This window comes from Lynx rufus, unplaced genomic scaffold, assembly GCF_022079265.1.
Source record: "Lynx rufus isolate CCGP_SWC_20201006 ecotype Redwood Valley unplaced genomic scaffold, mLynRuf1.p SCAF_19, whole genome shotgun sequence".
Classification (NCBI taxonomy): Eukaryota; Metazoa; Chordata; class Mammalia; order Carnivora; family Felidae; genus Lynx; species Lynx rufus.
In genome coordinates this window covers 7,404,861-7,417,334 of record NW_025814833.1, presented here as the reverse complement: position 1 = coordinate 7,417,334, position 12,474 = coordinate 7,404,861, and the positions used below count along the sequence as shown (strand labels likewise).

General features: G+C 42.3%; 1 protein-coding gene across 4 annotated transcripts in view; it reads right to left on the bottom strand.

Annotated features, from left to right (window-relative positions):
• PAK3 (p21 (RAC1) activated kinase 3) overlaps nucleotides 1-12,474 on the bottom strand; it is a 92,385-nt gene that overhangs the window by 66,758 nt on the left and 13,153 nt on the right. The window contains exons 2-4 of one of the 4 annotated variants that reach the window (XM_047081981.1): nucleotides 4,977-5,077; nucleotides 2,456-2,518; nucleotides 813-857 (exon numbers count right to left, since the gene is read on the bottom strand). In XM_047081981.1, the coding sequence (XP_046937937.1) occupies nucleotides 813-857; nucleotides 2,456-2,518; nucleotides 4,977-5,077 (209 nt within the window). The remainder of the gene's footprint in view (nucleotides 1-812; nucleotides 858-2,455; nucleotides 2,519-4,976; nucleotides 5,078-12,474) is intronic. The other 3 variants (XM_047081982.1, XM_047081983.1, XM_047081984.1) reach the window with 3 other exon arrangements.

Here is a 12,474-nt window from a genome sequence, read left to right as displayed (position 1 = left end):
CTCTAAATTTGGGCACCGTATAGTATAGTGCAGATCAATGGATTTTGTATGACTGGAATAACATAAGCTCTTTCTGGGCACGTTGGAATCGGAGTTATCTTTCCGAATAAAAGAAAAGCCTCACCCTTGGTTCAGTTTATAGTCTGTGATTACAAAATGTAATTTGGGGGAGGGGGTGTCAAGGGCTTTAATACAGAGGGGGACTGAGAGGAGACAAAAATAGAATAGCGGAGGAGCAATAACCACGGAGATGCGAAACGGTAACATTAACGCTGCTTTGGGTGTTCTCCCTGCAGCTTTCTCCTCTCCTCCCTCCGTCCCCTCTGCCCCACTTTGTTCATTGGCCACACAGAACCTGGGGACTGTGACAACCATGGCAAAGCCCTGTGAGAATTTGCAATCGTCTAAAGCATTTAGAGCACAGAGGAGGGGGTATTTGGAAATCTAACCAAGGACAATTGCACCAATTACTTGGAAAGGTTAGTTGTGCCTTGAGGATTTTAGCATTCTTTCCTACACATTCAGCCTCCGGATGTCCCCATTTCATAATCGTCCGCCCTCCAAGAGCGACTTGGAGCGAGAGACAGACACATCATTCCTGAAGTGCATCTAGACCCAATTTGTGCGGCTTTGTCCTACGAAGTCTCGGCAAAACAATGTGTGACGTGGGCCTCCAGAGTTTGGGAATGACAACAAAAAAGTGATATAAGCCAAGCAACAACTCTACTGCACACACATGAACCTGCTGCTGCAGTGCTATGACATCTCAAAGAAGCACTTTGATGCAAGCTTCTTTTGGGCCTGTGACGCACCTCTGGGAGCTTCCCTGGGCACATCTGTGAGCCATAGAGATCTGGCTGTAATGGACGTAAATAAAGAAAGAAAAGAAAGTTAAAACAGAATGCGGGACAACTGAGAAGGTGGGAGGAGATGAAACCAATGGGTCTGGATGGGGGAGGGGGGTAATCCCTTCTAAAGTGGGGCGGTTATGAAAATAGAGAGGCATTAACTAAATCAGGGGCAGGACAGATTTAAGAAAACAGAGAAAACGACAATGTTCTACGGAGTGGATGCGTAATTCCACTTTTGGCCAGATGCGTCCTCCATAAATATGCAATAATAAGAATTACCATTAAATGACTGGAGAGATTACCAAAAGGCGGAAACATGACTTCGGGGGTGGGGGAGGGAAGAAGGATGGCATCGTGAAAAGCTTTGACAATAATTTGTAAGTTGTATTTACAACCGGGTGATCACAGGTAGCCAGGGGCCATGTGATGAACTTACAAATTTCAGTTCCCAATTCTGGTTCACCATTTTCAGCTTCGCGTGGGAAGTGTCTGTGTGGCTACGACTGAAAGGGTGGCTACGTGGGGACGCTAGATTCAACTTCATTCCCATCGATGTGACTCTTCTGTACTTTGTAGTTAAAGTCGTGGCCGGTGTCACGAAAACTAGATTAAGGATTTCCCACACAGCCAGACTCGGCCTTTGAGTTCCTTTAGACCAGGGGCAGGGAAACCATTTCATTTCAAACCATATATGAGTAATTGCCATGTTAATGCTACAGCTCTGAAGTCTCACTCCCCACAAAAGAAGACCAGAGAAAAGATAACAGCTTTGTCCAAATAAAGCTATTGTCTCCAGTGCTACAGAAACATGCTTTGACCCAACTGGTTGGATTCGGGACATGGGTCTTTGATTCCTGGCATTTGGGGTTACTCCAAGCATAGTGAAAACGACACTTTTACATGCATTAATCACGCAATTTGATGCTAAAGCCTTAAGCCAAATATTTGAACTCAGGAGCCCATGCATGATCCCAGTTCTGATTCTAAGTGCAATTAATAGCATTTGGTTAATACTATAATGGCCAAAGGAGTTATTAAGTGTTACGAAACCAGGTATGCGTTGCACATAACCACTAGAGCAGACATCACTGGCATGGTCATTACCATAATTATTAGAATATTTGCAGTTATTATACATTCTCATGGCACTTCTAAACTTTTGTGATAAATAAATGTCTGGAGATCACTAGACAGCAGGAAAACATGCTGCCAATTGCAGAAGATCCTTCAGACAACTGTACTTACCACATGGCTACACTGCTGACACAATTTCTTTTGTCTTTTGTAAGTTGAGATAAACTAGTAGTTCATCAATGAAACCTGACCCTTAAATTTGAATGTCTGCCACAGAGGCACATAATCAGAAAGCCATCTCATTACTCCAAACTGACGTACAAATCCCAAAAGTTAAGACAGCTAATGGAGGCCTAGACGTATGAGCATCAGAAGCAGGAGCACATATCAATGCCTCACCACGTGTACAATAACGACCAGATGTACGACAAGCTGGGGATTGTCCCGTGTAGCCCAGGAGAATGGCAGCATGATACGACAGGCCAAGCATTTATCTTATCATAGGAAATGATCATTTATATCACTCATACCATTTTTCCCTCTGATTGACTTGAAGCGACCGTCACAGGTCGAGAGGTCTGGAAGGGGGAGTTCTAAAGTATTTGGGACAAAAATGGCAATATAAAGGGTAAGGACTTGTAATAGTTCAGTACCCCAAATCTCACCTCCCAACCTAATTTTAATCTCAGGGTCCAAGTGTGTACCCAGGTACACAAGATTACATGGGCCAGCTAGCCGTAGGACAATGACAGGCCCTTGTAAGACAACTGAACAACACAGTTCAACAGATGGCTCAAAATCCAACCTAAGCCACCGCAATGATCAAATTCAGTAATATGCCCCTCCCCCCTCTGCACGCACACATGTGTGCACAGACACACACACACACACACACACACACACACACACACACAATAAGTGAGTGGTACCAGGGCAGATAGGACCCAATTTTAAATGCTACCAACAAAATGATTTTAAAAGCTCTTGATCATTATGGTAGTTTTTCAAGTTAGGAAATGTAAACCATCGGTGAAGATAGTAAAAAAGGGAAGAATTTGGCATCTTTAAATATGACGTGCGGACAAGAAGTTTTCAAAGATCATCAAGAGGCCAACAGTGCATCAGATACCCAAATTTAGCCAGTGTCTTATCTGTATATTTCAAAGGACTTCTAACAACCGACTGCATCCAAACAGATGCTTTATTTTAAATTGGGCTTGGGGGACCAAGGGGCAGATGTTTTGGTTTGGTTCAATTGCATCGAACAGGTTGTTCACAACTGGAAAGCCTGCCCATCACATAACCCACCCACCTCGCCCTCTCTGGTTGGTTCTTTGGGTTCTAACTGACAGCGAAGTGAAGATGTGGTCAGCAAGATGATGGTGACTCACTTTCCTTCATTTCCATTCAGAACCCCAAAAGAACAAAGAAGGAGCTAAAGATAGATTGTATCTTAAGATGTCAAGCAAGTTGGAAAGAGCGGAAAAAAAAAATTGGAAAGGAACCAGAATGTCACATGAGAACAGCAGAGGAGAAAGCTTTCACATCAGACCACAAAAAGGAAGACAAAAGAAAAACATGGCATGACTGCAATAAAACCTAAGAGCAGTTTAAACACAAGAAAAGCAACATAGAAAACAAAAAAAGGTCCGAGCTAGAAACATAATGTTCTTAAAATAAAAACAGGGAAGAGTTATTAGACAAAATTTATGGTTTAAGTGCTTTTACTGTTTCGAATGTCAAAAAGTCAGCTTATAAAAATTATTATTATTATTATTATTATTATTATTAGTGGTGATGGTGGTAGTTGCAGTGGAGTCAGTAAGGTTATATTTCTGAAGTGCAGCTAAGAGAATATCCTCAAATACAGTAAAGAACAGCGGCCAGACTCAAACTCAAAGCCATTTGAATAATGTCTCTGACTCCAGTAATGAAATTGGTTAAATCCTACCGGTATCTCGACTTTATCAATGACAGTACCTCTTTCTGTTCTCTTCTGCTTGCTACTGAGAGCATAGAAATAATCAGCTCACATCACTTTACAAGGCCAAGATGTTGACTCAGTTTCGATTTTATTCTCGTATTGCTTACTTCCAGAAAAAAATAAAAAGTAATTTGGCTGTCAATTCAGAGACCTTGGTTTGCTTCTCCAAAGCAAGTTAATGTGTCCCCCTCTCTTTTTTGTTCACTTATTCATATGACAGTCTACTCACTAACCATCAAGTTTTAAAAACAGAAACTTCAATTATTTAATATCTAAAATTATCTCTGGTTTAAGAACCCAAGAATCAGTGGTGATGATACCATCGGAGATTTTTTTTTTCTGAAGGCATTCAAAATTACTCATTATCTCAGAATGTACATTTTTATTGAGATCCTTACTAGGATGGAAAAAGGTAGTTGATCCTCCTGGGGGCATATTTCTAGCCACATCTTTTCCTTCATCCATCTAAAGACAAATATGCCAGATCTTAAAAAAATATATCCAAAGAAAGGCTGAATCTACAGCTATGGTCTTTCTGGTGAATTCTTACTGATATTAATTGTGGATTGTATATCTATAAAGCACATGACCACTATAGCACACGTGATATATCCATAAATATTCTTCCCGAAACATGGGGTTTGTTGTTTTGAATGTCTATAAAATACACCCGTTAATAAGCCTAAAGATAAGCTATGTTCTTGGGATCAAAGCGGAGAACAGGTCGATTTTACAGAGATTTTTGGTTAGCTTGGTTCGCTGATCTGGGTAATCCAGATTCCAATGTAAAGCCCGAATTATTCAGATAGGCTGTCTTCGCTGGTCAAGTTGAATCCATGATTCTCTGATTCACTTCAAACAATAAAGCGCAGACTCAACAGGCTAACTGCGATCAGACATTTTTATGATGGACAAAATAATTTTACCAGTACTCTTGCCACTCTCTAGTTCCACCTGTGATTGTCTCTGTCTGTGTCCATGTCTGTGACATGGAAATGCTTTCTTGAAACCTATTTTCACAAAGGAACTTTTCATGGCTTGCAAAACAAAATAAGGAGCTTACTTACAGTGAACTCCCCGGTGACTGCGTCAAACCCCACATGAATCGTATGTTCAAAGTCTGAAGGAAGAGAGATCTCTGGGCGTTCTTTCTCTTTCTTCTTATTGGCTAAAGGCAAAATGTTAACATGTATTTATTTGGGCTATAGTTTTGTCATCCATAAGTTGTACAATTAGGTTCATGAAAACAGTTACAAAGGTGAAAGACAATCGATTCCAACACAACTTTCACAGTATTCCACTCCAGAAATTACAATTTCATTTGCAGAAGTAGCTGAGAGTTTGACAAAAACGTTACATCCCCATAATTTACAAATTTCCAAAATCCAATTCAAACAAAACTTGTGTTCAAACTGATTTATGTCCTTTACCAGTCGAATAATGTAACCAGTAGGTATCTAGGTAGATTGTGCTCAACTGGCTTTGTTGGATCAAATAGGACTTACTAAAGAAGAAATTCATTATGCTCAAGTCAAGCTAAGGCTTACTATTAGAACGGACGGACGAAGGGGGAAAACGCTGAAGCTATGAACTATTTCCACGTTAACCATAGCTGAGTACCAAGCAGCTAGAACTTGTTTAATTTACACGTTTACATTATGAAGCATAGAAGCTTGGTCTTCTTCCAATGAGAACACTATTGCAGATCAATCATGTCACAAATCTTTATCTTTAAAAATGTTTTTAATCATGTCCTACCCAGCACTTTGTTAGTAAAAACAAACACACAAATTGCTGCTTTCTGCTGAATTAATTTTATTTAGTTCTCAGTAACCTCAAACCAATGCCTTGGTTTACACATTCTAGTCTGTAGCTCTTTTTCCGTGTCCCTAATATATTCTGTCATATTAGCCACTCAAAATCATTGTCCTCAAGTAGCAGGGTTTTCATAGTGACACAATTGTAAATGAGCACATCCCCAGTTAATATGTCAAAAGCCTTTAAAGATATCACCACTGGAGAGATCAAGTTGGGAACTGTAATGAAATTAGTTTATCTTGAAATAGATTCCAGGAGGAAGTCGCTGCGGAAATGTAAAATGGCATCAAGTAGATTCCCTAATAGACATATAAACAGATCTGAGAATGTGACTTTGATCAGGGTACATCTCACACTCAAAAATAATAATAATAATAATAACAATAATAATAATACTCACCCTCCTAATAATGGGAAAGTCAGCATGGTTTGCCCAATTGAAACCAGTCAACCTCAGAAATGCCCAAGGTGGCCAATTTAGAACATTCTGGTTCAAATAGATATTTCCTTGGCCTGAATTTCAGACAACATTCAATTAACCATATTATGGATTACTGGTTTTGTGGGTTACCCAGGAGAAATTTTAGATTCAAAACCTTTCGTGTTCAAATGTCATTTTTATGGCTTCTTTTTTCTTTCTACCCTCTCTCTCTGCTCCCTATCTCCAGCCAGAGGACAGAGATATGGGGAAAAAATATGGAAATTCAAGTAGTAAGAAGAGTAGGACACAGGATTAGGAAAGAAAGGCTGGAGGCAGGGGGTGGGGGGGGGGACAAGGGTCATTCAGTGCCTCTGCCTGGCCATAGAACACATTTAGGACTCATTTTGAAAAGTACCTATGTGCCATCTAAACTTCAGTACAGATGTCAGTTTTGCAGCAAGCCTACTTTATTGAATATTATCGTAACCTAATAGTTAAGCGTAGAGGTTTTTTTGTTGGTGTTCCTACTTCGCTGCATGTTTTTGCACCATGGCTACCAACTCACCCTTGTTTGACTGCCATGTTTCCTTGTTCAGAACCACCACAGGTGCCCTAGATACTCCTGTGACCATTCCCTTGTTTTGCCTCTTCCCTGCCCTCCCGTCCATATTGGACATAGTTGACTACCTCTCTATTTCCTTGACAACATGGTCTGATTCTCCTCCCTTGGTGACTGTTCTTTATTTGACTGGCATTGCTTCCCCTTCTGCATTTTGTAATGCAGTCTTTGGCCTTTAACAATTCCTTCTTGAAACTCATTCCTCATAGATGGCATACACTCCCAGATACTATTCCCTAATCTGTGGTTGGCAGGGGTAGATCCAGATACTGTGGGACCAAACACTTTATACAATTTGAGAAGAACAGCCCCGTTTAAGTAAAAACAATATGAAATTGCCTAGGGCCCCTCCTAGGGCCTTAGAAGAGCCCCAGGCAAGTGGGGAACTCTAAAGAGGTTTTATTCACTTTATAGTTCATCTACTCCTGGTGGTTGGTGACTTTCTTGGGGTCAAAGACCACTTTGAAAAATCTTTAGAAAGCTGTGGAGTTCCTGCCCATAAAAGGTACTGTACACATCTACCCAATTCTGCATATAATTTCAGAGGTTCAAAACTCCCCTGGGCTCCAGGATGAGAACTTGTAGCTTAATCTATGTCTTCAATCATTGCATCAACTTGCATTCATGATCTCTCTTACCAGTAGTCTCTCCCTACTTTCCATTAGTATTGACTGAATGTTTGAACCATGTTGACTTGGACATAAACACTCTACCTGAGCTGATCTATATGAATTGGCTTAACGGAGTCACTCTAGAAGACCAAGGCTCTAGAAGGTAAGGATCGCCAGTCCCTTACCACCCTAATAATGCCATTCCCTTCACTCAGGGCTAAGCATGACAAAGGCAGGAAGGAAGCCCAAACTTGCCCTTCCTCCAGTGTCCATGTTCTCTCAGTGAAATGACACCACTAACCACCCAGATCAGAGAAGGATTCAGACTTCAGATACCTCCTCCTTTGGGAGGCCCTGAGCAATGAAAAAATTATGACCACCCCCCCCCACACACAGATAATTCAAATAAAAATACTAAAGCGTAAAAAGGTAAGAAAGTCCAAAAAGTTCTTATATGCCTATGATGGTTAGGTCTTTCTAAAAACTGTACATGTACAAAATAAATATGTGGCCATGTTTGGGGTGCCCCTAATCTGCTGGGCCCACAGCACCTGCTTATTCTGGCTATTAGGTAATTTGGCACTGGCCCAACTGCCCAAGCCATAAACTTGGGAGCTTCTTTGACTCCCACTGTATTTCTATCTGAATTGGTCACCAAGTTATATTCTATCTCCTAGACTCATCTCGAATCCATCATCTTCCTTTCGTCCGCACACACCATTACCTCAGTCCAAGGTGCTAGCATTTCTCACCTAGTCTTATTGTCTCCAATCTTGCCTCCTGTAATTCATTACTTTGTGGCCAGAGTAATCTGTGAAATATACAAATCTGACCACATTCCCGCCCTTATGATTCTTAAATGGCTCCCCATTACCCATATGGTAAAAGTTCATGCTTGTTGGCATGCTACCCAAGGACCTCCAGGATCTGCCCCCAGCTTCCCTCTCCATCGTCTATTCTTGCCATAGCCCCCACTGTCCCACACCCATGTCAGGCTCCCCAAACTGCTGGATTTTCTCTTACTGCCAAGATTTCATGCTAGGCTAAGGCCTGGAAAGTCTTATCTCTTACCATGATTCCTCCCCCTACCTCTTGCACTTTGGGTGGATAACTCCCAGTAGTCCTTACTCTTCACTCTTGGGCTTCCTCTTCTTTGGCAAGTCTTGTCCTGTCCTCCCTCTGCAGACAAAGCTAAATGCCCTTCTCTTCCTGCTCCCACAGACCTGTCCAGGGCAAACTCTGAGCTTGGCACGTGTCAACATTGGAGACTTTACGTACTTGTTGCTCTAGCTAAAATTGAGATACTTGACATCAAAGCCTATATTTTATTAATTCTCACATTCCCTAGCACCTGGCTGATGTCTGTACACTTAATGATTATCACTTATGGAATATTCACTTAATCTCTACCACAGTCACGTTAGGTAGGCCTTATGATTATGGTTTAATTATTGTTCTCTACATAAGGAAAATGAGAGTGAGGTTCAACCACATACCCAGGGTTATACAGCTGGCAGGTATCAGAGCCAGAGTTTGAACCAAGGTCCTGTGTCTCTAGAACCTAAGTTCTTAATAGTTACACTATTTACTATTCGGGAACATTAAAAAAAAAAAACTCAACATTTTTGAGTCCTCGTCTTCAGAAAATGTTTAGTATTGAAAGGAGCGTAGATGAGAATTTTTTGTCTTTTGTTCTTTTCAGGAACACTAAAACATATCTCCTCCAGAAAATTCTGCTGAACATTGGTCGTTTACATTAACAGTCTAACCTGAATCTTGGGTTGATAAGACTCAGCTTGATCAGCTCTGGGTTGGTATCTGCAGAGAGCAGAAGCCCAAATGAGTACTACTTTCTAAGGGTACCACCCATGTACTACTGGAACACAGAATGAAGGCCACATCATAGACAGCAAAGTGTTTCACCCTGGGACCCTCTGGGTATACATGAGTTCTCATTCCAGGGGCCAGCGAACCCCTCCAGAGTCTCTCATCCTGACATCTCTCTCCATTCCACCACCTTTTAAAGAAAAAAAAAAGCCCCTCTAATAATCTATCATCTCCTATACACCCTACCCCAATCAGTATTCTGCATTTCCCCAGTAGCTACAGTTTGCCCCATTACCAATCCCCCTACACCTTCAACCTCTTCATTAAATGTTCTCTTCACTTCTTGCCTCCTTTTCCCAAAATTCACAGTGCATCACTCTCATCTGGGAAATTTATAAGAGAGAAGAGAGATATTAGAGCCTCACCCCCAGAGATTCAGATTCAGTTATTCTGGGGGAGACCCCAGCACCTTTAATGTTTAAAGCTCTTCAGGTATTTCCATTAATCAACTTGGGTGAAAGGGCAACTGGGTGGCTCAGTCAGTTAAGCTTCCGACTTTGGCTCAGGTCATGATCTCACGGTTCATGAGCTCAAGCCCTGCATCAGGCTCGGTGCTGACAGCTTTAGCCTGGAGCCTGCCTCGGATTCTGTTGTCTCCCTCTCTCTCTGCCCTTACCCCACTCGTTCTCTCTCTCTCTCTCTCTCTCTCTCTCTCTCTCTCTCTCTCTCTTTCTCTCCCTCTCTCTCTCCTCGCTCTCAAAAATAAATAAACATTAAAAAAAAGCAACTGGGGTGGAGAAAAACAACTTTAAATTCTACCCTCCAAGGAGGGTACCACTTCCTCAGATCATTCTGATGGATGCTTCTCATTCGTCCCCATCCAATGTCCTTAGGCCTGGAAGAATGGGGGAGGGCAGGGTTGCCCGCTTGTCATTCCAACCCGTTTATCTGAGATCAGTACTTCTGCACTTGCCTACAAAGCCCACTCCTTTGAGGTTATTGCCATTAAGTGCTCCCTAAGTCCCCTTATCCATTGAGGACTTGGGCTCCCAGTCTTCCTTCCTACCCTCAATGCTGACATTGCTCTGTGAAACATGATACATGAGTAGACACTTCTTTCACACTCTTTCCTTTTAACTCCTTGGCATCCCTCATTTCTAATGAATTTCAGCTCCCTCTGACTTCAGTCTACTCCCATGGCCACCACTAACGCAGGGGTTCTCAACCAAGGCTGCTCATCAGAATAACCGCTCGAGTTCCATGGAAGACCAGTGTCTAAGGCCCACCCAGGACCTGCTGTAGCAGGATTTCTGGGGGTGGGACCTAGGCAAATGATTTTCTAAGCTCCATAGATGATGTGCAGATGGAGTGGAGGACCAAAGGTACCCCAGACCTTTTCAATATCCAGAATGACCCTTTCATTGAAATATTAAACTCCGTTATCCCAGCCTCCCATCCTTCTAGCCTTCGCTTTCCAGCCCTTAATCCCATTTTGTTTTTTTATCTCAATAAAGCCTCTAGTTTTTGGATCCCTCCATTTTTAGCCAAGTTCCTAGCTTTCTCCTGCCTAGACTCTTTCGTCCATCATTTAAAATTTAAGTTTCTTTATTTGAGAGAAAGAGTGCACGTGAGTGGGGGGGGGGCAGAAACAGAGGGAAAGAGAGAGAATCCCAAGCAGGCTCTGTGCTGTCACTGCAGAGCCTGATACAGGGTTTGAACTCACGAACTGTGATATCATGACCTGAGCTGAAATCAAGAGTTGGATGCTTAACCGGCTGAGTCACCCAGGCACCAGTGCTTCATTATGTAAATTGCTCTTAAGCCACTGCCCTGGAAGCAGTGCCGCCCTTTGACCTGCTCTTGCAATTCTCCTACAAAAACCTACTCTGATACAATCCAACCATGAAACCTCCTCTTCTATACTGAGGCTGATGAGTTGTTGGAGGAAAAAAAATTACACAGCCATGCAGATTGGTTCATACTACAAAAGTCAGAGATCATAGTTGGGTCATTGATGGCACGTGACAGTATTCTTTTTACCCATCACCAACTTCGTTTCCCACTTATTCTTACTGAATATTCCAGAATGTTTCCACTTTACCCAAACATCTGCCTCACCCTCTCCTCCTTGACTTTCCACATATGAAATTCTTTCCCCTTCACTGAGAAAACTGGAGGCCATCAGTTTGGAACTCCTCTGACTTCACTTCCTCTCCCATTCCAGTTGGGTTGATCTCCCTCAGTAACATCTTCTCATATCTCACTGGAAGCAATGTTCCCTCCTTCTGCCTAAGGTTTATTCCTTCACTGGTGCTTTAGAAGCCAGTCCCTGTCACTTCTCCAAGAGTCTAACACCACCAATTATTGCCTATTATTCTTGTATCTTCGATCTCTCCCTCTCTACTGACGCTTCCTATCTGGCCTTTAAGACCTGCTGAGATCTCTTTTGTTGTAAAAAATTAAAACCCTCTGCCATCTCACAACTTTCTCTCACTGCCACAGTCTCTCAGCCTTGCCTTCTTTGGCATAAATTTCTTGAAAAGGCAACGTAGGCTTCCTTAACCCGCACTCTCCAAACCATTGCAACAAGTCTCTGAGGTCTCAAATTAATCTCCTCCTTGAAAATGCCCACTTTCCAGTCCTTACAATCGCTGACCTCTCAGGCAAAACTGACATTGCTGACCATGAAGTTCATGAAACTAAATCCTTGCTGCCATCTTTCACACAATCCTTTCCTAGAGCCTGTTCCTGCATTTCTGGGTCTTCCATTGACTCTAAACGGTAGTTCCCAGGAGCTGTCTGAAGTCCTCATCTCTTCTTACCAACATGCTTCGCCTTTCAGTCACCTCACCTACTTGTATGGTTTCCCGTCTACACTAGTGACTCCCTGTATGTCTGTCCAGCCCTGACCTCTTTGTTGTATCCTGACCCCATGGAGTTGCATTTTGAACAGCTCTATCTGGATGCCTCACAAACCCCTCACTCTAAATATTTTCAAAAGTAAACAAATTTTCTGTCTTCTTCCATGTGAAGCAAGAAATTACAACCCCTCCTGTGTTCCCTACCTCACCCTCCTCCACTTTCTCATCATCTACTTGGTTTCCTAGCTCTGTTAAGACTTCCTCCTGAGTATTCCCTCTGCATTGTCCTTTTCTGCTCTTACTGATACTGGCTCTTAGGCCAGGCACTGTCATTTTTCACCTACTTAACTCCAACAGCTTGATGTGTCTCCTTCCATTCCCCCCCCCCCCACGCAATCCGTTCTTCTC